The sequence below is a fragment of the Dipodomys spectabilis genome, unplaced genomic scaffold (genome assembly GCF_019054845.1).
Source record: "Dipodomys spectabilis isolate Male_0828 unplaced genomic scaffold, ASM1905484v1 ptg000213l, whole genome shotgun sequence".
NCBI lineage: Eukaryota > Metazoa > Chordata > Mammalia > Rodentia > Heteromyidae > Dipodomys > Dipodomys spectabilis.
This window is the reverse complement of record NW_024870890.1, coordinates 362,649-389,485: the sequence shown is the minus strand read 5'-3', so window position 1 is coordinate 389,485 and position 26,837 is coordinate 362,649. Positions and strand designations below refer to the sequence as shown.

At 53.7% G+C, this 26,837-nt stretch overlaps 1 protein-coding gene across 4 annotated transcripts in view; it reads left to right on the top strand.

Moving 5' to 3' along the window:
• Positions 1–15,086, top strand: part of Dst (dystonin) — a 327,245-nt gene extending 312,159 nt beyond the window's left edge. For 2 of the 4 annotated variants that reach the window (XM_042696942.1, XM_042696939.1), the window contains 11 exons: positions 245–374; positions 1,834–1,997; positions 3,066–3,228; positions 3,845–3,999; positions 4,150–4,224; positions 4,987–5,004; positions 7,850–7,967; positions 10,560–10,759; positions 11,098–11,208; positions 13,429–13,552; positions 13,945–15,086. In XM_042696942.1, coding sequence (XP_042552876.1) covers positions 245–374; positions 1,834–1,997; positions 3,066–3,228; positions 3,845–3,999; positions 4,150–4,224; positions 4,987–5,004; positions 7,850–7,967; positions 10,560–10,759; positions 11,098–11,208; positions 13,429–13,552; positions 13,945–14,192 — 1,506 coding nt within the window. In that variant the 3' untranslated portion in view covers positions 14,193–15,086. Of the gene's footprint in view, positions 1–244; positions 375–1,833; positions 1,998–3,065; positions 3,229–3,844; positions 4,000–4,149; positions 4,225–4,986; positions 5,005–7,849; positions 7,968–9,420; positions 9,493–10,559; positions 10,760–11,097; positions 11,209–13,428; positions 13,553–13,944 lie in introns of all 4 variants that reach the window. The other 2 variants (XM_042696941.1, XM_042696940.1) reach the window with 2 other exon arrangements.
• Positions 15,087–26,837: the final 11,751 nt, after the last annotated feature.

Genomic DNA, 26,837 nt, shown 5'->3' with positions numbered 1-26,837 from the left:
GCAAGTGGCATCACACACTGACCCGAGTGTGCTCACAAAAAGGAATATTCATGTGAGCCTCCTGGTGAAGCGGTTAGCACTGCCATGGTTAGAGTTTAATAAAGCGTCTGACAGGGTATTGATGTCTGGAGTGGTGCTGTGTCTCTGCCCAAGTCCTTCCCAATCAGTTACTGAAGTGGCAGCGTTTTCCACTGATCTGATTTGGTCTGCCTTTAATTCGTTGACACTAGTCTTCTCATTGTAGATGTTCATGGAAGAAATGACGAGAAAACAGCCTGATGTTGACAAAGTCACGAAGACATACAAGCGGAGAGCAGCCGGGCCTTCCTCCTTGCAGTCCCACATCCCCGTCCTGGAGAAGGGACGGGCAGCAAGTAAGCCAGATGTCGACACGGAGGCCATGGCCTTTGCCTTTTTCTTTTGGGTTACCATTAGTTGTTTGGGGCCATCAGTGGTGCTGCACAAGCACTCTATCCAAAGCTTCCTTTCTGAAGGAATTCATAGGCTGAAGTGTACTATAGAAGCGCATGTACAAATAAAGGAAATGTCCCGTCCACGATTCTGTATTTAACGCTGCTTGCTTGAAGTGGATCTTTCATATCAGATAGAAGAAACTGGAAAGTCACCCACCAAAGGCTCTCGCCTTCTTCTGTTGTGTGATAGTGTGAGTGCAGTGGCTCGGGTTCCTTCTGACGCCCAGCATTCGCAGCCTGCATGCTCGTCGTTCTTCACTCTTGTTACTGTTTCTGAGGCAGTCTGTGCAACTAAGTAGCCTTAAAATAACGATCGTTAACTCCGAATAGCTTAAAGCACCATTGACTTTGTGCATTGTGTGTGCTGCGTATTACATGTTGGCAGTACTTTCCACTTGAGGTACAGCCCAGTCTTCTTGACTTTTTATTTGTTTTTCAGGGAGAGTCTCATGCTTTTCCCTTGGCCAGCCTGGGATCACAATCCTTTTAGCCTCACCTCCTGGCCTGCTAGGCCTACAACACAGTGCCCAGCCCCATTTGTGTATTTTGGGTAGTCTCTTTTTACAAGGGTGTCTGAGCTGCCATAGTTCGTGTGTGGCCTGAGGCGAGAGCGCTAGAACGAACCCTGTGTCCTCGCCGCCCGCCAGCCCAGAGGCAGCTGCGCAAGCTACCTCCGCTCTGCTCAGCCTCATCTCCCACTGGCGTAGTGAGAGCTAAGTGAGCGGATGCTTTGTGTGCTTGCCAGGCATTGGTTATGTGCTCAGAAGTTACCGGCTAGCCCCAGTCTGGACATTACATCCTGAGTCGCCTTACCGTAGTACTTTTCTAGGCCATATTTAACCATTCAGTAAGATGAGGACAACTGTGCTTGAAGGTAAAAGAAACTTGTGAAAAAGGAGCCAGATGAGAGACAAAGTGTACTCACTGGCGTGGGTACAGGACACAGACCCGTGGCAAGGGTCCTGAGCCCGCGCTCCCACCCAAGATGGCCTCACAGCGCAGCTTGCTTGACTTGTCCCTGGTGCGTACCTGCTCTGAAGAAGGGAAGCTAGCTTTGCTGGAACTGATTCTCTCACTTGCTGGGGGATTTCCTTAGCATGCCTGTACCACGAGGAGGCTCAGAGGGCACAACACAGTCCCTGAAATGCCTGCACTTTAAGCAGGAACATGTATTGAGTGAGCTCTCCATACACGCATGCCCTGTGCAGGTCTGTTTCTGTACCTTGAACAGCGCAGCCCACGTGGGCCCTGTGCGCTTACCCAGCACCTCCATTAGACTTTCTGTTTGCATAATAATGACGCCTGCACATGCCACAGTGCCGGCAGCTTCACCATCCTGATCAGAGTTGTGTCTTAACAGGAAAACGCTTGGCCGCATCAAGCTTCTACCCCTCGGCATCGCAGACCCCGATCGAAACCAAGAATCCCCGAGTGAACTTGCTGGTGAGCAAGTGGCAGCAGGTCTGGCTCCTGGCCCTGGAGCGAAGGAGGAAGCTCAACGATGCCCTGGACAGGCTGGAGGAGGTTTGTGTTCTCTGCCTCCACCCTCACGCAGCCACACCCACCAGGGTTTACCTGCTTTCCTATCAGCAAACCAGCGCTCAGCTGTGTTTGTCTCCCAACTGAAAGCTAAGAAGATAGACGTCACTATAGCATTAGAAGGCTATGTGAGATAAAGCTATGTGAGATTTGGATTTAGAGAATCAATAAAGTAAGACTCTTAGGTTTTTTTTTTCTTTTTGGTGGTTCCAGAGCTTGAACTCAGGATTTCACGCTTCGTAGGCAGGCTCTCTGCCACTTGAGTTGTGCCTTTTTTCCCCGATTATTTTTGAGATAGGCATTCCTGGACTGCAGTCCTCCTGTTTTTTGTTTTCCATTGTAGGTGGTTTAACAAGCCTGTACCACCGTGCTTTTTCTGTTGAGATTGTTTCTCACAACCTTTGTCCAGATGGCCCTGGAAGCACAGAGCTCGCGATCGCAGCCTCCCCCATGGCTGGGACGAGAGGCGTGCACCGCACCACACCACCACTGGTTAAAATGGACACTCGCACACTTTTGCATCCTGATCATCCCCACTTCCTGAGTGATCTCAGATATCAGTCACCACACTCAGCTAAAATGTTTACATGTTAACTAACTCCTTAAAGAAGAAAAGGAAACAAAAACAATAGCCCTGTACCTGGCATGTGTCTATACCAACTGGCCAAGGTAACTGTATATGATTCAGATCTTTTAATAACATGCACTCTGACTGGAGATTTGGCGTTCTGGAGTTTGGAATTGGGAATGTGTTGGACGTGTAGGCCAGTTAGGAGATGGCTCATAGGGAAGAGCGGGGGAGGCTCAGGCTCGTTAGAAGCTGGGCCTGGCCCTGGCCTCTTGTTGAACATAGGGCTGTTGCTGTGTCTTTGGGCCAGGCCACCTTTGTGACTTTGCTGCTGGGAGAGGTTTTCAGTTGCAGTTGAAAGGACTTGGTTCGTGCAGAAGAGTCAGGGCCTGCCTGTGGAGTCCCACAGCAGCGATCATCAGATGGCATGGAGTGCCATGCCAGCTTGGCACTAACCCACCACGATGCCCTGTGCCCTTTTTTAGCTGAGAGAATTTGCCAACTTTGATTTTGATATCTGGCGGAAAAAATACATGCGGTGGATGAACCACAAGAAATCTCGAGTGATGGATTTCTTCCGGAGAATCGACAAAGACCAGGATGGGAAGATCACGCGGCAGGAGTTTATTGATGGGATCCTCTCCTCAAGTAGGGCCTGTTTCAAAGAAAATAAGCGTAATGTAAAGCTCTAGTGTTACTTGGAACTGGGCCGGGAAGTCACTACCTTAACCAAACACTGTGCTTGAGGACATTCCCACCTCTGGTCAGGTGCCGGCCCCAAGCTGTATCCTCATCCGCCTAACAGAGGTGGTGTATAGTAGGAAACAAACACCTGTCCCTTTATCTTCCTAATTAATAACCTAATGTAAATTCCCACAGTAAGCCTCGGGAGCCCCGAGCCACCCTCTTGTTTGACGGTCCTGTCCGTTGGAGCACGATTTCTCTGACAGATGCTACTAGAAGTCCTTGATTTCCTATCAGCTTTTCTTTAAATGGACTAGTTGTTGAGCCCTGTGGAGTTTTCAGCCTACAAAAGCCAGAATTTTCTTATACTCCACCCTAGAAATGAAAGATAAATTTGAATCATGTATATAGATGTTGATTTGTTAGGATGCAAATCCACTTTTCAGAGAAGAATTTTGACACTCTTGATCAGCCTGAAATTGAGCTCCTATGCTGAGGGTGAATGCCTGGTCAGTAATACAAGGGTACGGGGAGCAGTCTGCCTACTTACCAGTCCTTACTCCTCTTGTGCAAATTTTAGAATTCCCCACCAGCCGACTGGAGATGAGCGCAGTTGCAGACATCTTTGACCGCGATGGGGATGGGTACATTGACTACTACGAGTTCGTGGCTGCCCTGCACCCAAATAAAGATGCGTACAAGCCCATCACAGACGCTGACAAAATCGAGGACGAGGTACTTGCTGCCCACGGTTCTTCAGCTGGACCCACATGTCTCACAGTTCCTGTCCTACTTAATTCCACGTGGGTGGTTGTATCAGAGCTGTGAGGTACCACTGCAGAAGGCAAATATTACAGTAAACATTTCCCCATTGATTTTTTTCAGGTCACGAGGCAGGTGGCTAAGTGTAAGTGTGCAAAACGATTTCAAGTTGAACAGATTGGGGACAACAAGTACAGGGTAAGCTTTCAAAATGACCTTGTTCCTTTCACGGCTGTGCGCTGACATTTACATACAGTTTCATCTGTGTTGTTTTCCAAGAATCCTAATGGTTTTACCTCATGTCAAAATGTAATGGGCTGTGAGGCTCCAGCTTATGTGGGGAGGCAGCTTAGGTCTTGTGTATTAGAACATAGCTTGGATGCTTGCCACTTGCAGCAACTGTTGAGAGAAATGGTCACAGCAAAGCCCACACATCTCGCATGCATCCAGTCACTTTGCACTTTGTTGTAATGAGAGGTAGGCCTTGATTTGAATAGCAGAGCTGCTCCAAACCAAAACCACGCCATTAAGATGTGTGGGCTCTTCCTCTCAATATGACAGAGAGGCAGTATTTCCCACTTGGGCAGCAACTCTTTGCTTTTCTTCAACACCTTAATTAATGGGGTCTACCTTCAAAACAGAAGAAAGACTAGGAATCTGACTTTTTTCTACTTTTAATGCTAAAAATGTTTCTGCATATTTTAACTTGGGTTTGAAATCCTAAGATTTTCTAACACGTGCACATAAACTCTTTGGAAAATCATTGAAGGACTTAATTATTACACATGCCTAATATAGATTCTCATCTGAAGCCCAGCATGGATGTGTGCGTGCTCGTGCGTGTCTGTGTGTGTGTATGTGTGTGTGTGTGTGTGTGTGCGTGCGCGCGTGCTCAGCTGTGTCAAACACTTCCTCATGAACTAACTATGTCTTTCTTCAATTTTTCATTTTTTTTATCAGTTCTTCCTGGGAAATCAGGTATAAACTGGTGGATTGTATTCTCAAGCTCCTATGTTTTTTTAAACTTTAGCTCATAGTCATTAAAGCTTGCCAAGACCGATCTCCCCAGGCTGCTGCTCGCTGCTCACTGTTGGTTGCTGTGGTGTTTCTGTAATTGCTCCAGGGTCCTGAATCCAGGACTCCTCTGCTTTGTGCCTCTGGCGAGGAGATTACTTTTATGGGAACCAGACAATCCATAGCACTTAGCTGGCTACAGTGAAACAGTGCAGTGTTTGATGACATTATGAGCATCTGTTTTGTGCAAAGATCATTGATTCTCCACACAGCTCTGTGTCTATTTAGGACATATGGCACATGGTAGCTGACCAGGGTCACGTAGCTCAGGAACGTGGAAGAAGAGTGCTGCAGAGTCTTGTGGCAGGGGGGCTCTGGACAGTGCCTGAGCTCTGAGCTGCCAGCGTGGGCTTTTCATCTGTGCAGTAGCAGTGCCACCTCAGTGTCAGTCCTTTTCAGGAAAGGGACTGCACACAGTGTGTACAAAATCTTCTACAGTTGTTGCCGAATATCTAGTTTGGTGCTTATGTCCATGTGGGCTGCTGGTGGCACTGCAGCCTGGTCAGAATTTTAAAAGTAAAACACAAAATTATATGCTGATTTCACCATATCTAAGGAGAAGATTTTGACTGTAATCTTTTATTAGAAGCTTATCTACATAGAGAAAGAGAGATAGATACAGATATAAATATACACATGCACACATAGGACTTGTTATTTTTCTGCCACTGCAGTTTAGCTGTTATTACATCTTAAGTTTCAAATTCTCCATTTTCTTGCAAGCAAATGATGTATTTAAAATAGAAATAGTCCATTACCTTGAATGATTTTTTTCCCAAGAAATTCATGGAGCCCAGTGGAGTGACACAATCCCTGCATTCGGTGTGTAAGGATCAGATTGATCAAATCCCGTTAGTTACAACGCTACAATAAAGTGTTGCTCTTCTTGTTATTTTTGTAGTGAGCAAATGGCATCTTCCTCAGTCTGGAATTGTGTTGAGAATAACAGAAATGCCTCCAAAGATCACATTTACTGAGAAGTCAAAGAACAGCGTTTAACCTGCATGCTCTCATTTCAGTTTGGCTGTTAGAAAAACTAGAGACTTTCTAAAGTCAGTGTTGTCTGGAGAATTTATTTCTAAAATGACATTTAAAATTATTCATATTTAGCAGAATTATTAAATAGATCTGTAAGACAGCTTTGGTTATTTCCTTAAAACTTTTAATTTTAGACCAAATTATCTGTCCAGTTATCTGGTTCCTTAAGAGTAATTTTCTTTCAGCTCCTTCCTTTCCCATTGCTTACTAGCAGCACCAAATTTTTTTCTAATAAAGCCAAGTTACATTTTGGTTTTTGAATCTACATCTGAAGAATGGGCCCACTTATTGGCACTTAGGTCCATCTTTAAAAATCAAGCTTGTAGGCTGGGCGCTGGTGGCTCACGCTTGTAATCCTAGCTACTTAGGAGGCTGAGATCTGAGGATCACGGTTCAAAGCCAGCCTAGGCATGAAAGTCCGTGAAACTCTTATCTCCAATAAACTACCAGAAAACTGGAAGTGGCGCTGTAGCTCAGTGGTAGAGCGCTCGCCTTGAGCTGAAGAGCTGAGGAACAGCGCTCAGGCCCAGAGTTCAAGCCCCATAACCGACAAAAAAAAAAAAAAGCAAGCTTATAAATAGAGGCTCCCAGAGGTGTTTTTCTACAACCTGCAGCCTCCTGTCCGTTTTACTTACATCTCCCACAGCCCAGGGCTAAAGCTTTCTGAAAAGTAACGAAGTGACTCTTCTGAAAGTATTTATCTTACCATAGCAAGCCAGACAAACAACCAGAAGCACAATTCTATTTTCCCTAATTTATAAAGGAAGTCATTTGTGTTGATTACCTGGTCCTTTTGCTCTTTTATTGGCTAGGTTAGCAACTATGAAATTAGTTTGATGGCTTTCTGAAGTTAGACAAAAGCCTATTAGAAATGATTTCAGGGTATAAAGTCAATTCTCCTGGGCTTTCAACAAGCCTCTTACCAGAACTACCTGTAGATTCCACTGCATCCACTCAGGACTTGTGAAATCTGGGGCTCATCCAATGACTGGAAGCTTCTGGCAGGGTGAGAGGGCACCCTGCCATCATGGATACACTGCTCTGGGAAGCTGAGCTCAGTCTGAAAGCTGTCTCCTTAGCGATCTGCCCACAGCAGCTGCAGTATCATCTGAAATGGCATTGAAAGCCAGCCTTCTACCAACTGGGCTACCAGACTTTAGGGATGCAGAAATCTTAGTCATGTGTGAAAGTGATTTTTGTTTCATAAGTCAAACCTTTCTTGGGGAAAACAAAATGAGCTCACTGAGATTTCTCTCACAGATATAAGAGGAAAATAGTGTTCATGAAGTGGACCAGGAATCACTAAATTGTCCCTGGAGTCATCTTCCTGTGTAAAAGCTCTGGTCAGGTGGCCAAGGCTTCATGGCTGTGTATGATTTGTAGAAGCGTTTTTAATCACTGCCTTGCTCTGGTTGTTTCCATTGCGAGAAAGAAAAAAAATCCTTTTTAGGACAAAGCTTCATTACTACAACTTGACAATAACCTTTGTGATCATTTTTTTCCCAAACTGTTTCCTTTGGGCTAAATCAGCATGGGGCCGCCTAACGCAGTCCATCTCAAAGCTCTTCCTGAGCTTGCACTAATGCTGTGGGCTAAGCAAGGCCTCCAAGCGGTGGTTTAAGCTCCTGCCGACTCCACCCTCCCGGCTGGGGCTGGGCGTTCGGGTGAGCATGGCAGCCTCCCTCTCTCTCTCTCTCTCCCTCCACTGCAGTTTGGAGATTCCCAGCAGCTGCGATTGGTGCGGATCCTGCGGAGCACCGTGATGGTTCGTGTCGGAGGCGGGTGGATGGCGCTGGACGAGTTCTTGGTGAAAAATGACCCTTGCCGGGGTAAGGATCGGGCAGGGCAGCCTGGGGACCAAGAGCGCCCAGTGGGTCCTCTGTTCTTCAGCCTCACAGACACACCCGGCCAACGGGCATTCACTCCAAAAGTGAGGGAGCCTGGCCCTGTGGTCTGCCAGGCTCGAGTTCCCAGAGAGCTGCACAGTCAGGCAGAGCAAGCTCTGCTCGCGTTGAAATGCCCTCCGCGCCGCGCTCTAGCTCAGTGGCAGAGTGCCTGCCTGGCAAGCGCGACGTCCTGGCTTCCGTCCCCAGAGCCCACAAAAGACACAGATGCCGTCACATCACTGCCAGGGTAAATTTGAGGAAGGAATTAGACTCAGTTTTTACCTTTGAGACCCACAAAAGACACAAATGCCGTCACATCACTGCCAGGGTAAATTTGAGGAAGGAATTAGACTCAGTTTTTACTTTTGAAACCCTCCTGTCTGTAGTGTTCCAAAGGAGCCCTTTACTCACCAGGAAAAGGTAGTGGCAAGTAGCAAGGAAGGAGGAAAGAAGATGGAGGGCAGGAAGATGGGAAAGGCTGGAGAGAAGGCTTTCCTGCTCTGGGACCCCGCATCAGGTCACCGAGTGCTCGATTGGTTTTCATGATGAAAGAGCATTTGATTGCAATTGGTTTTCATCATGAGAGCATTTGAATGCAGGTTCTAACTGGGAACCGTCTACTCAGGAGGCGCTTCATTTTTGTCTCACTTTAAAAAAACAAAATGATGGATTTCCTCCCATCAGCAGGGGTCAGCACATGGTGGGCACCCAGGGGAGCCCGGGGCCAGCTCTGGACATCGGGACCCACAGTGTGTCAGATGGGCAGGCCCGGCTGCCCCAGCCCTCCACAGCTGAGGACAGACCTCAAAGAGAAGTAAAGTAGTAGGATCACATGCTCCCGTTCTAGTGGCCTTGTATCACTTATGGGTGGTGATAGGTGCCATTAGGCAATGTCACTGTCATGTAGACAAAGTGTGCTTACACAAACCTGCTGCACCCCAGTCCACATGAAAAGTATGCTGGTGGGTGGATGGACAGACAGATAGCTGTGTGTATATAATCTCCTGGGCCTACAATGAATATTCAGTAATACCACAGAAAAGTACACAGGAGACTCTTGCAGCTAACCTAAGACCTAGGAGGCTGCCGCTGGCTGGGGAGACAGGAGGATCTGCAGTGCTCGTTTTGTAGTGGACAGGTGCCTCCCCTGCACCTGGGCAGTAGTGCACCCACGGTGGGCGGCCTTGGAGAGGGGCGCCCCTCAGGCGTGCGTGTCTGGGGCGTCTGCACCCTGTGTGTCAGGCTTTGAGGACGGCTTTCCTGAGGCAACATTCCTCTGAAACTCCAGCTAACGGCGGGGTCTGAGCTCCGGCTGCGTATTCAACTGCTGACTTTGTTTCTTCCTCTGCTGACTGTGTTCTTGAATGTGACTGCTGTCCTGTGTCATTTCTTCTAGTTCACCATCATGGGAGTAAAATGTTACGTTCGGAATCAAACTCTTCAATTACTACCACTCAGCCTGCTATAGGTTGGCAAGCTCTACCTCTGCCCCGCTCTCCTCTCTCCCCCGGACATTCTCGCTTATTGTTTGTGTGACTTATTACGCCTCATTCATTGTGTATGGCTTAACTCCTGTCCCACTGAGCGGGTGCTTCCACACCTGTGTTCGGAAAGCCCGACACATGTCCCGTGCACTGGCTGTGGGAGTGTCTAAGTGATCCAGCACGTGCGCACACGTTGCTCATTGGGTTCTCGTGGCGTGTTTTCGAGTGCACATGTGTGTGTGTGTGTGTGTGTGTGTGTGCACGGGCTGCACCACTGACAGCACATGAGCCCTGGGGTCTGGCGATGGTGATTGCATGCTGACAAAATGGTGTCTCAAGGCATAAAATTAAAAGACTAACTGCCTCCTTTCCGTGAAAAATCTGGAAGTTTCCATGTGTCTCCATGACTAATGAGCCATTTCTCCTTCTGTTTAATTCTACTGTTGAACTAATCCCAGTGTTCTGTCTGATGCCTCTGCCCCCAGCCTCCAGGGTACATGCCAAAGACACCGCCCCCACCCCCCAGCCTCCAGGGAACACGTTAAAGACACCGCTGTCCCCCAGCCCCCAGGGTACATGCCAAAGACACCGCCTGTTCCCTCCAGCCTCCAGAGAACACGCCAAAGACACCTCCTATCCCCTCCAGCCTCTAGGGTACATGCCAAAGACACCGCCTGCCCCTGGCTGTCGTGGCTTAGAGTGGTGGAGGCGGTGGCATCCGTGCTGGCATGAGCGCTCCATCGTCATGCTGACTTTCTTTGCAGTGGTATTCTTGCTGGCGTCTAGTATTAGAATGAGCACTCCCGTCCCCTGCCCCCAGGCACAGTGTGGCACCAGAGAATGCATTGTGCAGGGATGCATTGGACTGTTCGGTGTGCTCCGGTGGAGTTAGCATGGCAAAAGGTGTTCTTGAAATCCCCAGTGTGATCTCTGATGCCAGGTGATGGGTCTCTCCATAAAGACTGAGCGCCTCTTTTTTCTTCTTTGTGTGTGTGCGTGCGCATGCGTGCGTGCGTGTGTGTGTGTATGTGTGTGCATATGTGTGTTCTAGCTAAAGGAAGGACCAACATGGAGCTGCGTGAGAAGTTCATTCTGGCAGACGGCGCCAGCCAGGGCATGGCCGCGTTCCGCCCTCGGGGGCGCAGGTCACGGCCTTCGTCGCGAGGAGCCTCCCCCAACAGATCCACATCGGTGTCCAGCCAGGCCGGGCAGGCAGCTTCCCCGCCAGCCCCCGCCACGAGCACGCCCAAGGTAGGGCTCCACGACAGACTCTCCTCGCCCGCGCCTCTGCGGGGCTGCTCAGGGTCGGCAGGGCCAGCCTCTTCTCACGAGGTTTTCTTGAGTGCATGCTTTTGCCTCGTGGCTCTACTGAGATTGTCCCCGCCAGAACTCTGTTATCTTTCATATTCATTTTTCTTTTTAAACTGCATTTATTTTTTTGCGTGTATGAGGTGTCATCGGACCTTCATACTCATTTTTAATGGTTATTATTCAGCCTGTGAAGTGGGACTCCGCTATGATTGTCTCTTGCTGTGGCTTTGGTTCTGACCTGCTCTCCTTTACATTTGATTTGCCATTGTTCCATGCAGATTCTCCATCCTTTAACACGCAATTATGGTAAACCATGGTTGACAAACAGCAAAATGTCAACTCCTTGTAAGCCAGCAGAGTGCTCAGACTTTGCCGTGTCATCTGCAGAGGTATCGTAAGGCCCGGACCCAGTCCTAACTCAAGTCCTCTCTGACTGAAAATAACACCCACTAACCCAGCCTCTCCAGCGCCTTCCTCCACTCACCTCTGATAACCCTGAGTCTTTCTGTGGATGTCTATGGAATGGTTACCAACCAAGAAGCTCTTAGGAGACGCGAGCAAGGGGTTCCTGTGAGGCACACTGCACCCTGATGCAGCCATACCTAATGGCTCTACACCTTTATTTTGGGTTCCCACTCATTCTTGTTTCTGCTTCTAGTTCTTAGAACAAAGTATGGGAGATAATATCCCATCGCTATATGAAGTTTCCTCTACAGCTAGTGGAATACTGTGCTAGCAGAAGGAATTTGGGCACTAACTCTGTGTGGGTGTGAGAGGCAGGCCGATTCACCTGCAGGAGGTTCATCTAACGTGCAAGTTTTTGAGCGAGAGCTCCTGTGGGCCTGGTGCTCCTGAGTATGTGCCTCCTTCGCCTCTGCCCACAGCCTGTGGCGTAACACAGCCGCTGGATTCCCAGCAGAGAGGTGTGGAGCTGTGCAGTGTGGTGGGTTTGAGTAACTGGTATGTGTGAGTGTGCTGGCAGGTGGCAGGGTGCAGGGCACACCTTTCCAAAGCACCGTGCCTGCAACTGACTCCTTACAGTAGGAAGAGGAGACCGAGAAAGCTCCTCACCCCAAACCCTTGACTTTCAGCCGAGTGAGGAGCACGCGTACCACAGAAATGCCTGCAAGGGACCGTGGCTCCGCTACAGCAAAAAAGGAGACCAGTTTCAGGAACCTCAAGTGACTTGTTCACATCCATTTTAAATGCACAGGGCTAAGCCAGGCATGGCGATGCCCACCTCTGATCTCAGCTGTGCAGAAACCATGGCAAAAAATTCAAGGCCCCATCTGAAAACTAATTATAGAGAGCAAAAGGGGCTGGAGGCATGGCTCAGAAGGCAAGGCATGTGCCTGGTGAGCACACAGAAGGGTATGTGCATATTTGTATGCGCACATGTGTGCACGTGTGTGCATATGCACCACATACACATATTTACGACAGACTGTCGTAAAACTGGCAACTCCCCCAAGCCCAAGCCATCCTACCGGGACTCATGCATAACTAGGTTTTGTTCTGAATAACCTCATATAGTGAAAGTCACGCAAACATGGCAGCATCTGCTTGTATGGAAGGGTCTGTGGCTGGTGAGGCTTGGAGGGCTTGGATGGCCTAGGGGGGATTTCCTGAGTCCCAGCTCCTCCCTGGCTCCCAGCAGACTGCTGACAGTGTCAAGCCTGGGTTTAACACACTCAGCGCTGTGAGGCGGGCGGTCACTCCCTGGGAAGTGTGTAAAAAAGATAATGCACAGGAGAGGGAGAGGAAGCGCTGGGGGTGTGTGTGCATTAGTGGTCCAGAAAACTTGGAGCGCTTGACGTGTAAACCCCGTGCTCCCGTGCGTGTGGACAGCATGCAGGTGGGTGGACGATAGGAAGGGTCCAGTAGTGTGGACGCCAGTGGGTGTTTGGCGTGTCTCACACGTGTACTTGACCTGCCATAAGGGGAAATGTGCTTGTTTTCTTCAACATCGTTGGCTGTAGTGAAGAATATGACTTCATGAAACCCCCATGCATTTACTTTTTCACTTTGATGGAATTTCCAAAACGTTGTCTGGAAAAGCAGTGACTTCACAATTTGCCGTCACTGTAAACGTTTTCTGTCAAAAGTGTTGCCTGTGGATCTTGCATGAAAAGGCCATCCCAGATGACAGAGCCAGTGGGGTGTGGCTGGGTGGCGGAGAGGCCCTAGGTCCGGCCCTGGCACCATTTCCAAACACAAAAGCCAACAGCAGGAAGCGACCGGGTGCGGAAGCCTCGGCCCGGCCTTCGCGTTGGGCTCCTCACACACAGAGTCCTGGTCAGCCTGTGTCTGTCTGTCTGGCTCTGCCTCCTGTGCAGGACGCCTGGCCTTGGGCACTGAGTCCCTCGCTCCCTGGTGCTGGCTGTCACCTGGAGATACTAATGCCCTTTCTGTTTTCCTCCCCATAACTTGGGGGGCGGCGGTGGTGAACCTCCATTTGTGTTTGCTCTTCAGCCTTGAATCCCACTTGCTTTCCGTTTCCTCGGGGCTCTGGGGTGAGGTACTGGGGGAGGACGCTAGGGAGGGCGCCCCTCCTGCCCCCCCCCCCGCCCCTGCCGCGGCATCTGACTCGTGTCCTCGCTGTCACACAGGGCACCCCCATCCAGGGCAGCAAGCTGCGCCTGCCCGGGTACCTGTCAGGGAAGGGCTTCCACTCCGGGGACGACAGCGGCCTCCTCACCACTGCAGCCGCCAGGGTCCGGACGCAGTTTGCCGGTGAGTGTGGGGCCTTGCCAGTGGCGCTTGCAGCCCCAGTGGGTGTGGAGACTGCAGGCGTCCCCCCAGGGTGACGCCCCAGCCCACTGGGGGGCATTCAGTGAGCTGCCAGACAGGTGACCACGACACCCTGCAGACAGGGCCGAGGAATGCCGTCAGAGGACAGGCCTGCAGCACCCCACCCCTGCAGGTGGCGGCCTCTTTGGCCTGCTCCCAGCCCAGGAACCACCTGGCCTGGGCTGGGCCTTCCGCCGGGTATGAGGCTCGCGGAGGGGGGGGGCGGCTACCATGCAGTTCTCCTGATGCTACTGGTGTGGGACACATGCTGGAATGTTCCAGAGCGAGCTGTAGGTGGGTGGATAACCAGCAGGACTCCTGCCTTCTCTTGACAGAGTCCAAGAAGACCCCCAGCCGGCCCGGCAGCCGCGCGGAAAGCAGAGCCGGAAGCAGGGCCGGCAGCCGCCGCGGCAGTGACGCCTCCGACTTTGACATTTCCGAGATCCAGTCCGCGTGCTCAGAGGCAGAGGCCGCCCCCCCCACGCCCAGGCCTACGCCGCGCGCCGGCCCCCGGCCCTCCAAGATCCCCACGCCCCAGAGGCGGCCGCCCGCCAGCAGACTGGACAAGGCCTCCAAGAGATAGTGCAGCCAGCCCCCCCCAGCGATGATCATTGGAGCGTGAACGATGTAAAGTAGGGCGTAGAATTACTGTGACATACTGCAAGAGCAGAGTTTAAAGTTCTGCAGACGGCCTTATTTGTGTATCTGTCTTTTTATTTGGTCTGCATCCCTCGTGGTCAGACGCACTGGGGTTCAAGTCACATCCTGTGTGACAGGAAGGATGCGTGGAGCGGGGGCCGGCCCCACACAGCAGGTAAGTCTCGGCCTCCCCGACAGCCGCAACGCTGCGCGACGCTGCTCCGCAGGAAAGATACCTCAGGATGATTCCTCGTTTCTCTTGGAAATGCCAAAGCGTGGACAGAAAGACAACCAGGGATATCTTTTGAGATGACTTCAGTGTCGATCACGACATGTGCGCGCTCGTGCCCGGCCGGCTGCCCGCGTCCGTGCGGGCCCTGCCGTCCCGGGGGCATCTCTGCGCCGCTGCCCCCCACGCGCGGAGGCGCCGGCCACCACCTCTGAAGCTATGAACAGCTCTAGCGTGCACGCGCGTGAACGCGAGGTTTGCTTTTGCTTGAATGGACAGTAGCACCTGTATCATGGAACTCACCTTGTAGTAAAGCAATTTTGCTTGCAAAAAAACAAAAGCTATGAAATAAAACATGTCCCTAACTACATTGCTATGGAATTAATTTTTCCCCCTGGGAAAATTGGTGTATTTTTTTATGAGCAGTATCAATTTGGAGAGACCAAAAGATACTTTAAAAATGGGTTTATTTTGATTTCTCATCTAAAATAATCATGTTCTGGTATTATATCTACCTATATTTAATAAATATATACATTTTAATTTATTATGTATACTCACATCCTATAGAAAGGTATTAGTATGCATTAATAAACAATGTCACTTGAACACGTGGCACAGCTGGTCATTTCGAGCGAGCGTGTCCGTTGAGCTAACTCGTGGCAGGTCAGGCATCACAAAGCTGGGCGTGGTGGCTCCGCCTGTAATACCAGCCGTCTGGGAGGCAGGGATGGGGTGTGTGGCTCCAGGCAGCCCAGGCAGGACGGCGTTCCTGAGACCTGTCTCCAGCACTGGCCGGACCACACTCTGCTCCCATCACCTCAGAAACGCAGACAAGCCCGTCTAGGCATCTAGCAAGACCCTGTCTCAAAAAATAACCAGTGCAAAGGGACTGGCGGCCTGGCTCGAGTGGTAGAGGGCCTGCTTAGCAAGCATGAGGCCCTGGGTTCAATCCCCTAACCTTCGCCAACAAGGAAGGAGTTGTCATGAAATCCTACCACATGTTTGGCACACATGTTTGGTAAGTAGTGGCTTGGGAGCTGGCTGCTGTTGCTGCCAAGGCGGCTGGGCCCCGGGCTCGGGCCGTGAGAGGCGGCTCCTCACGCAGCTCAGTCACTACAGCCACACACGGATCCAAGGATGACTGGCTGTATTAAGGGAATATGGAGCCTTGTCCTTTGTGATCAAATCATAGGATTTCCTAACTATGGAAGTGGCAGCAGCTGGAATTAGAAGGATGGTGGGTCGTTGCTCTGCGCATGAAGGTCGCAGCACTGCCAAACAGGTGCAGATCGGCGAGCCGGTGGCCCCCCAGGGTCCCAGGAACAAAACGTGGCTTTCCTGCTTGGCCATTTGCAGAGTGACACGGATGAGCCTCGTTCCCACTGACCCAAGTTGGTGCCATTTTTAAGCAAAACCAGGCCACTCTTTGTGCAGGGCCTCCTGTGGCCTTGCAGAGATGGCAACCCTAGCTGGGAGACCAGAGGTGCCCAGCGGTATCAGCTGACATCTGAGAAGCTATTGGATGATTGCTGCTCAGAGCTTTGCTGGCAGATGGTCCTGTTTCCATGTCAAAGACCCACTGAAGAGAAAGGTTTTGCCTTCCTCTGTTGGAAGACTACTCCAGTTAGTGAAGACCCGTGGATTTCCCCTTTTGTGACAGCAGAATAAGGTTTTTGAAAAAGGTGAAGTGGTGTGGCATACTCTGGTTCTTCTGAAGGCACTGTTCAGTTCTCAGCCCTCCCTGTGACGCTGGTGACTGCCAGCTGGCTTGCAGGGTCTGCTGTGAGATTCAGGATGCAAGAGAAATGCCTCACAGATAGGCCCCTTGTTGGCCTTGTTCTCATTTTTTCACTTTTTTCCTTCAAACTGGTCTCGTGCCTGTCATTTTAGCAACTCAGGCTAAGATCTGAGGATCACAGTTCAAAGTCAGACTGAGCAGAAAGGTCCACAAGTCTCTGATCTGCAATTACCCAGCAAAAAGCCAGAAGTAGAGCTGTGGCTCAAGTGGTAGAGCATTAGCCTTGAGTACAAAAGCCCAGCAACAGCACCCAGACCCTGAGTTCCAGTCCCAGGATCCTCACAAAACAACAGAAAATAGCCCAGGGCTCTATTGTATTCCTGTAGCCCTAGCCACTTCCTCATTAACTTGAATGTCTGAGGAGGAAAAATGGTTTGGGCCCTGGAGTTCAAGATCAGGCCGAGCAACAAGGAAAAGTGCACCTCAAAGAAACCCCAAATGACTTAGGACGAATCTCACCTCAACATCTTACCTGGGGAATTGACTCCCAAGTATTAAGACTCTGAGTCATGGAGTGCATATTTTTGTCTTCAAACTAATTGTTATCCACTGCAGCCTTCTCTTGAAATGAAGGCACATCTCCTTGGCATCAGTGCAGAGAGCAGATCTGAGAACAGACTCCTTTTATGGCAAATACAAGCTGAAGGGTTTGGAAGGCACCCTGGCTTCCAGAGCTGACCTACAAAAATGGAAGGGGAGAGGAGGCAGAGAAAGGCTTTCTGGACTTGTTGTGGTTATTTCAAAACTCACTGGCTTGCTTGTGATGAGAAGCCACTTTCTGACAGTCTCTCAGTCTGCCGGGCTGTATAGTTCGGATAACAACGTTGAGTATTAGGCCACAGTGACAAGAAAGATGGATGGAGAGAGGAAGTATGGGGGGCGGGCAGCCATCGTATTTGATGTGCATGTATGAAAATGGAGCCAGGCCACGGGGGGGGGGGGGGGGTTGGGGGGAGGGGCGACACCCATCAAGATGCGGTGTGCCCGTATGTTGCTACGCTGGAGTGAAACCCTTTGTACAACTACTTGAAGATAAAGTGTATTTTTTAAAGAGGGACAACAGAAACAGATTCCCCCCACACTACTGCTATTGCTAATGGTGTGTTAAATTCAAAATATATGAATATATACAAAACCAAGTGTATTCAAAGACAACTTGCCTTTTGCTTCCTTTGTTTTTGATTTTCAGGGCTGAGCGTGAACCCGTGGCCTGCAGATGCTCAGCACGTGCTCAGCGACTCCCCTCTCCCCTCCCCGGCCCCAAGAAATCTTAGGTGGGTTTCCTCACATCTTCATTGCTGTCTGTTCCTGGAAATTGAAGACTGCACAGAGATGAGAATAAGAGGTAAGTTGTCCCCAGATACAAACAGAACACAGGATGTTGCTGTTCTTGTTTTTTTATTTTCCTGGGCGAACTCAAGGCCTGGGCACTGTCCCTGAGCTTTTGTGCTTAAGGCTAGCATTCTACCGCGTGAGCCACACCGCTATTCTGGATCTTCCCTCATGCTTAGTTGGAAAGTCATTAGATGTGGCTCTGGGTGTGAGTTAATAGCGGGTGCCGTGCGGGTGACACTCAGATGGGAAAGTGTGGTTCTGATTGTAATCATCCAGTCCCACGCGAGGTTTAAAAGTAAGCAGCTGGTGGGCTGTGGTCACCGAGGTTCGGCCTCCGGGGTGGGAGAGGAGCGGCAGATAGAGGAAGAGCACGGATCTGAAGCGCTGCCATCTTGATGTCCCAGGACATGTCCGACCACGGGCTGACAGAGTAGTCTGCTGGGAAAGCCGCATCTTCCTCTCGTGCAGATGCTGACTTTTCTCGTCTGTCGTTTGGGTTCTAACGCTCTTGCCGTGGAGATTCCCAGGCAGGTTCCCAGCCGGTCACTCCGGTATTTGGATATCCTGAGTCATCCACCGAGATGGGGAGGGCTTCGTGAGTCTGGGCAGCACCGCTGGGGCAGGGAGGAGGCAGGGCTCGCGCGGAGCTCACGGCGCAGCGTGCAATGGTTGAAGTAGAAAGGATGTTAAGCGTTAACTGCTTCGCCTCAGACCTCGTGACTCAGCAAACCAAATTCATAAGGTCACTGCTTGTTTAGAAACCAAATAATTGGATGAAACATGAAGCAAGGGAAGATTAGTGTAGTTCTGGAAGAAATGACATTTCGAAGGAGCATCTGCAGTGCGGTTAACGTGCGTGCTGCAGACGCACGGGCTTCCCACAGGGGCCCGCATGCCGTGGAGACTGGCCCAGACTCCGACACTTCCCCGAAGCACCGCAGGTCACGCCGCTCATCCCCGTCCGCATTGCCAGAGGAATGTTGCTTTAAAACTCCGCACTCACAGCCCAGGGTCAGCTCCAAGCCAGGGCGCGTGCTGCACGGACCCACGACGGCGGAAATCAGTGGTGGGTGTGAGAGCTTTGCTCACGGGCCTGTGGGACGGTGGAGAGGCGCAGGGGAGTTTGCCCTCCAAGGATGGGCGCAGTGGGGACTGCTTGCCTCACTGGAGCGCACCTCGCCGGCTCTTGGGGTACGCCCTGGCCTCTGGACGAGGTGAGGCTGCCCACCTCCTCCTCGCCTCCTCACTGGGGCGCCTCGGGTGCTGTTGCCTGAAGACACTGGATTAGAACTCACTCTCAGAGCAGTTGTGATGTGCTGCCTGTGGAGCGCAGAGTGTCTCTCTTGCCACCATGCTGCGCCTATGTGCTCTTCCGCTCACCTCGGAGCGCTAGAGACTCGTCAGGGTTCACACACTGTGCCGACCTCGCGGCGGGGGGGGGGGGGGGTTCTGCCAGGGCAGCACGTGCGTTTTAAGCGCTCCCTCTGCTCTGTGTGGCAGGAAAGGAACATGGCATCGGTGGGCTTTGGCACCATGGGGGAGATGTCACTCAGTGTCCACCCAGCACTGGACACCAGTGCTGTGGCAGATGGCAGGCCAGGGCTGTTGGAAGAGTGCCTTCGAGAGCCACCTGAGAAATAATTCAAAACTAACTAAAAGCTAACAAAATATAAAATGAATACTGAAAAATACGATGCAGAGGTTCTGCAGGATTAAAGGGACAAAAACCAAGTTGCAGATAGATACAAAAAGCAATACAGTAAACTTACATCCAAACTGTTCAGTAGTTCCGATGAATGCAGTTAGATTAAGCATTACTGTTGAGAAACCAAGAACACAGGTTGACTTTGAGCAGCTATGTTGAATCCTTTCTGGTTATAAGAGAGGCAGCCAAGTTAGGACCCAGCAGAGAGTCGGAGCTATGCCTTGCTACCTCTAGCAAAGCAGCCTGGGGAGCCGCTACCATTGAAGGCCGCGTATGTCAGGGTAGAGAGTCAGACACACAAGGAAGGTCACGTCCAGAGAGCGGCACCGGGGTGCAGGACCAGCTCAACAGCAACACAATTCTAAGAATATGATTCCAAACATGCTCTTAAAATATAGAACCAAAATAAAAGAAGCAGGCACCCACAATCATCAAGATCCGTTTAAATTAAATCTCTCTCCAGAGCTGATTACATTTGCAAAAGAAAGTCAGCCTCTTCCACGTGCAGCTACTGCTCCTTCCCTAGTAACCTGGCAGAATGCAAACCCCTCTCAAGTGTGACAAGAGAGTACCCTGCTGAAGCACCGGCATCAACCAGAGCAGAACCCCCGCGCTTAGCTATGGCAAGGCACATGGTTGGCTATGCTAGTGACGATGAGGCACGTGGTTAGTGATGAGGCACGTGGTTAGTGACGATGAGGCACGTGGTTAGTGATGAGGCACGTGGTTAGTGATGAGGCACGTGGTTAGTGATGAGGCACGTGGTTAGTGGTGATGAGGCACGTGGTTAGTGATGAGGCACGTGGTTATTGATGAGGCACGTGGTTAGTGATGATGAGGCACGTGGTTAGTGATGATGAGGCACGTGGTTAGTGATGAGGCACGTGGTTAGTGATGATGAGGCACGTGGTTAGTGGTGATGAGGCACGTGGTTAGTGGTGATGAGGCACGTGGTTAGTGATGAGGCACGTGGTTAGTGATGATGAGGCACGTGGTTATTGATGAGGCACGTGGTTAGTGATGAGGCACGTGGTTAGTGATGAGGCACGTGGTTAGTGATGATGAGGCACGTGGTTAGTGATGAGGCACGTGGTTAGTGATGAGGCACGTGGTTAGTGATGAGGCACGTGGTTAGTGATGAGGCACGTGGTTAGTGATGAGGCACGTGGTTAGTGATGATGAGGCACGTGGTTAGTGATGAGGCACGTGGTTAGTGATGAGGCACGTGGTTAGTGATGAGGCACGTGGTTAGTGATGAGGCACGTGGTTAGTGATGAGGCACGTGGTTAGTGATGAGGCACGTGGTTAGTGATGAGGCACGTGGTTAGTGATGAGGCACGTGGTTAGTGATGAGGCACGTGGTTAGTGGTGATGAGGCACGTGGTTAGTGATGAGGCACGTGGTTATTGATGAGGCACGTGGTTAGTGATGATGAGGCACGTGGTTAGTGATGATGAGGCACGTGGTTAGTGATGATGAGGCACGTGGTTAGTGATGAGGCACGTGGTTAGTGATGATGAGGCACGTGGTTAGTGGTGATGAGGCACGTGGTTAGTGGTGATGAGGCACGTGGTTAGTGATGAGGCACGTGGTTAGTGATGATGAGGCACGTGGTTATTGATGAGGCACGTGGTTAGTGATGAGGCACGTGGTTAGTGATGAGGCACGTGGTTAGTGATGATGAGGCACGTGGTTATTGATGAGGCACGTGGTTAGTGATGAGGCACGTGGTTAGTGATGAGGCACGTGGTTAGTGATGATGAGGCACGTGGTTAGTGATGAGGCACGTGGTTAGTGGTGATGAGGCACGTGGTTAGTGATGATGAGGCACGTGGTTAGTGATGAGGCACGTGGTTAGTGATGAGGCACGTGGTTAGTGATGAGGCACGTGGTTAGTGATGAGGCACGTGGTTAGTGGTGATGAGGCACGTGGTTATTGATGAGGCACGTGGTTAGTGATGAGGCACGTGGTTAGTGATGATGAGGCACGTGGTTAGTGATGAGGCACGTGGTTAGTGATGAGGCACGTGGTTAGTGATGATGAGGCACGTGGTTAGTGATGAGGCACGTGGTTAGTGATGAGGCACGTGGTTAGTGATGAGGCACGTGGTTAGTGATGAGGCACGTGGTTAGTGGTGATGAGGCACGTGGTTATTGATGAGGCACGTGGTTAGTGATGAGGCACGTGGTTAGTGATGAGGCACGTGGTTAGTGGTGATGAGGCACGTGGTTAGTGATGAGGCACGTGGTTAGTGATGATGAGGCACGTGGTTAGTGATGATGAGGCACGTGGTTAGTGATGATGAGGCACGTGGTTAGTGGTGATGAGGCACGTGGTTAGTGATGAGGCACGTGGTTATTGATGAGGCACGTGGTTAGTGATGAGGCACGTGGTTAGTGATGAGGCACGTGGTTAGTGATGATGAGGCACGTGGTTAGTGACGATGAGGCACGTGGTTAGCTATGCTAGTGAGGATGAGGCACGTGGTTAGTCAAGTTACTCACGATGAGGCCTGTGTTAGTTATGTCAGTAATGATGAGGCACATGGCTAGTCATGTTAGTTACTTATGGTGAGGAACACTGGGAATGACCCAGGACATAAGCTGAAGCCTAGAGAAGTCCTTACAAATGAGATGCGCTCCCTTCCTGCTGAGGCTGACAATAAATAACACCCAAGGTGAACACAGGACTCATTGAGCTCAAGGACCTGTCCTGACCCCTCGTGTTTTTTTTTTTAATTCCTCTTAAAATCCAGTGAGCTGTTACCCTCATTTTACTCTGAGGCACCAGAAAGCTAAGCAGACTGCAGGCCAGCAGCTCTGATCGGTGGTAGAGCTGGGGTTAGTTAGACACTGGCATCCAGAGCCCCCCACATTTCTTACTCTATTCTTCCAGAAGAGAGAGTTTCCTTCCGCACTAGGATGGAGGAGGTGGAGGAATATTTTAGGGAAAGAAGAGGGGCCTCACGCCTCCCTCCGGGACCCCTCCCTCCCCAGGACCCCCAGGGAAGTCTGCCTCTGGGGGGGACTGGGCAGCACTGTGTGGTGTCTGGTCTCACTTCACCTGTGAGGTGGGAACCCCAAACCCAGGGCTTATGTGACAGGTTTGATCATCATGGTGCAGTTTTTGGTTCCAGAACCCTGGGCTCAAAGCCTGCAAGCAGAGCTAGCTAACAGATTTCCCCAAGTGGATTTCTGTGGAGGCTCAAATTGAATCTTCCTCCTGCAGCCCCAGCACGCTGAGGGCAAAGAGGGAGCTCCCGGTAATTACGTTAATCAGCCGAAGCCTGCTTGCTCATCGGGCTTCACCCTGCAGGGAGGGCTCCCTGGACGCTCTTTGTGTATCTTCGTCTTTAGGTACATTTTAGCTACTGGCCAGCTCATCATCATGTGTTTGAGGATGTCTGGTATCATTCCCGGATTCTAGCCTCCTGACATCATGCCACACATGGGCTGTGTGACACCAGAATATCACAGTGGGGAGGGGTGGGGGGGAGGAAGAACCACTAGTTGTGAAGTCTGGGTAGTGTACATCTCCCTAACAACCCCAGCGCCAGATGCACACCTGTACACTCCTCTGCCTGCATTTTTCTCTGTGTTGATGCCAAAGCCAGGGCCTTGCACACGTTAGGCAAACGCTCTACCACGTGCTGCGTCCCCGGCCGATGGTTTAGCTGCATTTAGCTGCTAGCCTTGGGTCTGGCAGAGTCTCCAGAAAGTGAATGGAGAAAGTGGATTGTAACTCCATAAACCTTTGCCCAGTGCCACAAATTCAGGGCGACTGGATGTCAGGTAAGCCAGACTCGCACCCTGGCTGGGCTGAGTTAGCTCGGGCGTGGCCGGCTGTGTCCTCGCGGCTCCTTGGCTCACGGTGCTGTGTAGCAGCGTGGCCCCAGGGACCCCTGACTCCCGGTCTCCACTACCTCGGAGCGGGGACGCAGCTCGCGGGAGCTCAGGCGTGGTCAGGCAGATTCGCGGACATCTAGTCGCTGCCACGCAAGGGTGCTACTCAGAGTAAAGTAACAGTGGCGCGTCAGAGCAGCTGCATTTTGAGCGAGTTGAATGTGTGTTGTAAGAGGGCGGGGCGGGGCGGGAAAGCGGGAGCAGCCTCAGCGCGGGAGGGCTGAGCCGGCCAGGCGGGAGGGCGGGAGGGCGGGAGGGCGGGCGGGGCGGGAGGGCGGGGTGTGGCGGGGAGGGCGTGGCGGGAGGGCGTGGCGGGAGGGCGGGGTGTGGCGGGGCGGGGCGGGAGGGCGTGGCGGGAGGGCGGGGTGTGGCGGGAGGGGCGGGAGGGCGTGGCGGGAGGGGCGGGAGGGCGTGGCGGGGAGGGCGTGGTGGGAGGGCGGGAGGGCGTGGCGGGAGGGGCGGGAGGGCGGGGCGGGAGGGCGGGGCGGGAGGGCGGGGTGTGGCGGGAGGGGCGGGAGGGCGTGGCGGGAGGGCGGGGCGGGAGGGCGTGGCGGGAGGGCGGGGCGGGAGGGCGGGGAGGGGCGGGAGGGTGTGGCGGGAGGGCGTGGTGGGAAGGCGGGAGGGCGTGGCGGGAGGGGCGGGAGGGCGTGGCGGGAGGGCGGGGCGGGAGGGCGGGGCGGGAGGGCGGGGTGTGGCGGGAGGGGCGGGAGGGCGTGGCGGGAGGGCGTGGTGGGAGGGCGGGAGGGCGTGGCGGGGAGGGCGTGGTGGGAGGGCGGGAGGGCGTGGCGGGAGGGCGGGAGGGCGTGACGCGGGGCGTGGCGGGAGGGCGGGGTGTGGCGGGAGGGGCGGGAGGGCGTAGCGGGGAGGGCGTGGTGGGAGGGCGGGAGGGCGTGGCGGGAGGGCGGGGAGGGCGTGACGTGGGGCGTGGCGGGAGGGCGGGGCGGGAGGGCGGGGTGTGGCGGGAGGGGCGGGAGGGCGTGGCGGGAGGGCGTGGCGGGAGGGCGGGGCGGGAGGGCGGGGTGTGGCGGGAGGGGCGGGAGGGCGTGGCGGGAGGGCGTGGTGGGAGGGCGGGAGGGCGTGGCGGGAGGGCGGGAGGGCGTGACGTGGGGCGTGGCGGGAGGGCGGGGCGGGAGGGCGGGGTGTGGCGGGAGGGGCGGGAGGGCGTAGCGGGGAGGGCGTGGTGGGAGGGCGGGAGGGCGTGGCGGGAGGGCGGGAGGGCGTGACGTGGGGCGTGGCGGGAGGGCGGGGCGGGAGGGCGGGGTGTGGCGGGAGGGGCGGGAGGGCGTGGCGGGAGGGCGGGGCGGGAGGGCGGGGCGGGAGGGCGGGGTGTGGCGGGAGGGGCGGGAGGGCGTGGCGGGAGGGCGTGGTGGGAGGGCGGGAGGGCGTGGCGGGAGGGCGGGAGGGCGTGACGTGGGGCGGGGCGGGAGGGGCATGGCTGGAAGGGCGTGGCGTGGAGCGAGAGGGGCGTGGCGTGGGCGTGACGGGCGGGGCGGGGCGGGAGGGGCGGGGCGTGGGCCGGGGCGGGAGGGTCGTGGCGGGAAGGGCGTGGCGTGGGGCGGGAGGGGCGGGGCGTGGGCCGGGGCGGGAGGGGCAGGGCGTGGGGCGGGGCAGGAGGGTCGTGGCGGGAAGGGCGTGGCGTGGGGCGGGAGGGGCGGGGCGTGGGCCGGGGCGGGAGGGGCAGGGCGTGGGGCGGGGCGTGGGCCGGGGCAGGAGGGTCGTGGCGGGAAGGGCGTGGCGTGGGGCGGGAGGGGCAGGGCGTGGGCCGGGGCGGGAGGGGCAGGGCGTGGGGCGGGGCAGGAGGGTCGTGGCGGGAAGGGCGTGGCGTGGGGCGGGAGGGGCGGGGCGTGGGCCGGGGCGGGAGGGTCGTGGCGGGAAGGGCGTGGCGTGGGGCGGGAGGGGCAGGGCGTGGGCCGGGGCGGGAGGGGCAGGGCGTGGGGCGGGGCAGGAGGGTCGTGGCGGGAAGGGCGTGGCGTGGGGCGGGAGGGGCGGGGCGTGGGCCGGGGCGGGAGGGGCAGGGCGTGGGGCGGGGCGTGGGCCGGGGCAGGAGGGTCGTGGCGGGAAGGGCGTGGCGTGGGGCGGGAGGGGCAGGGCGTGGGGCGGGGCGTGGGCCGGGGCGGGAGGGGCAGGGCGTGGGGCGGGGCGTGGGCCGGGGCGGGAGGGGCAGGGCGTGGGGCGGGGCGTGGGCCGGGGCGGGAGGGGCAGGGCGTGGGGCGGGGCAGGAGGGTCGTGGCGGGAAGGGCGTGGCGTGGGGCGGGAGGGGCGGGGCGTGGGCCGGGGCGGGAGGGGCAGGGCGTGGGGCGGGGCAGGAGGGGCGTGGCGGGAAGGGCGTGGCATGGGGCAGGAGGGGTGGGGCGGGAGGGGCGTGGCGGGGCGGGGGCGGGGCGCGGCGGGAGGAGCCTGCTGGGGAGCCAGCTACAGCCAGGCGGGGTGCACGGAGACAATTCTGCTGGTTCAGCTGCGCTAGAATCAGGGTGGTGATGGACACAGGTGTGACTTCGTGTGAGATTGCGCTTGTTCTTTACAATGGAAGAGCAGCAACTCACGCCCAGGCCCAATTCTGGTCCTAATTTCACCCCCTGCCTAGCCCTGTCCTATCCAAGTCTCTGATTTATAACTTTAAAACGGGCCAAACAAATTCCTACCTCACAGCAATAGAAATAGAAACAAATGCTGCCCATAAGCAGCATTTATTATTAATGTTGTTGTTAAAAAGACCTTGGATTGCAAAAGCGAGGAGAATGCTAAAAAGAAAAGTAGATGAGTTAATTTAGATGCCAGAGTTCAGATTGTTCTGCAGATGGCATTACTCTAGGCCAGGAACGGGGCAGGGCGGTGCCCTGCTCACTGTGCAGACTGTGTTCACAGCTAGAGAAAGGAGTGATGTGCAGAAACAACCGGCTGGCTGTCATGGCAACCGGGGAGGGATGCATTTGCCCTCCGTGGGCGGGATTGATGAGCGTTTGCCTGATATGGACACAGTCTGACCACAGCTCCTGCTGGGCTGGGGCTTGGCCGCTGAGATTGGTGAGGTTCAGTGTTTGATTGTGGTTTCTTGACACGGTCAGGCTAGGATTTGTTCCCTATGCCCTGAGGCTGCTTTCTGCCAAACTTTGCCGTCCAAGGGGAAACGTGCTTTGAGCAAAAATGCGTTTCACACAAGGAATGGCAGAAGTATTTGGGAGGGGGTTGTTGGCACCGATTGACTGGAGATGGGCAACTTGCAGGGCTTTGTCCGAGCCAGGTGGGGACGGCTGCAGCTAGATGCCAAGTTAATAAAGCCAGGTATGTGAGCACCTGCCCAAGAAAGCTCAAGAAAGGGGCCACATTTTAAATACACGGAGCAGCAACAACAGCACAGTCAAAAGAAACCCAAGTCAGAATGTGAGAGCATCGGGGAGAAGGTGCCCTGGAAAAAATAATCTCTTTTGGGAGGCCCATAAAAATAATAATTCTCGTCCTATAAATAGAAAGCCAAACAGTGCTATTTTCTGCCCAATTAGACTTGGCATTCAGTGAAGAATCTGGTTTTTCACCAAGTGTCATTCCTATTTTTAACTTTTTGACAGCTACTCCAGAAAGTGGTGTGCTGTCTCCACGGGGTCACAGTTTGCCTGCA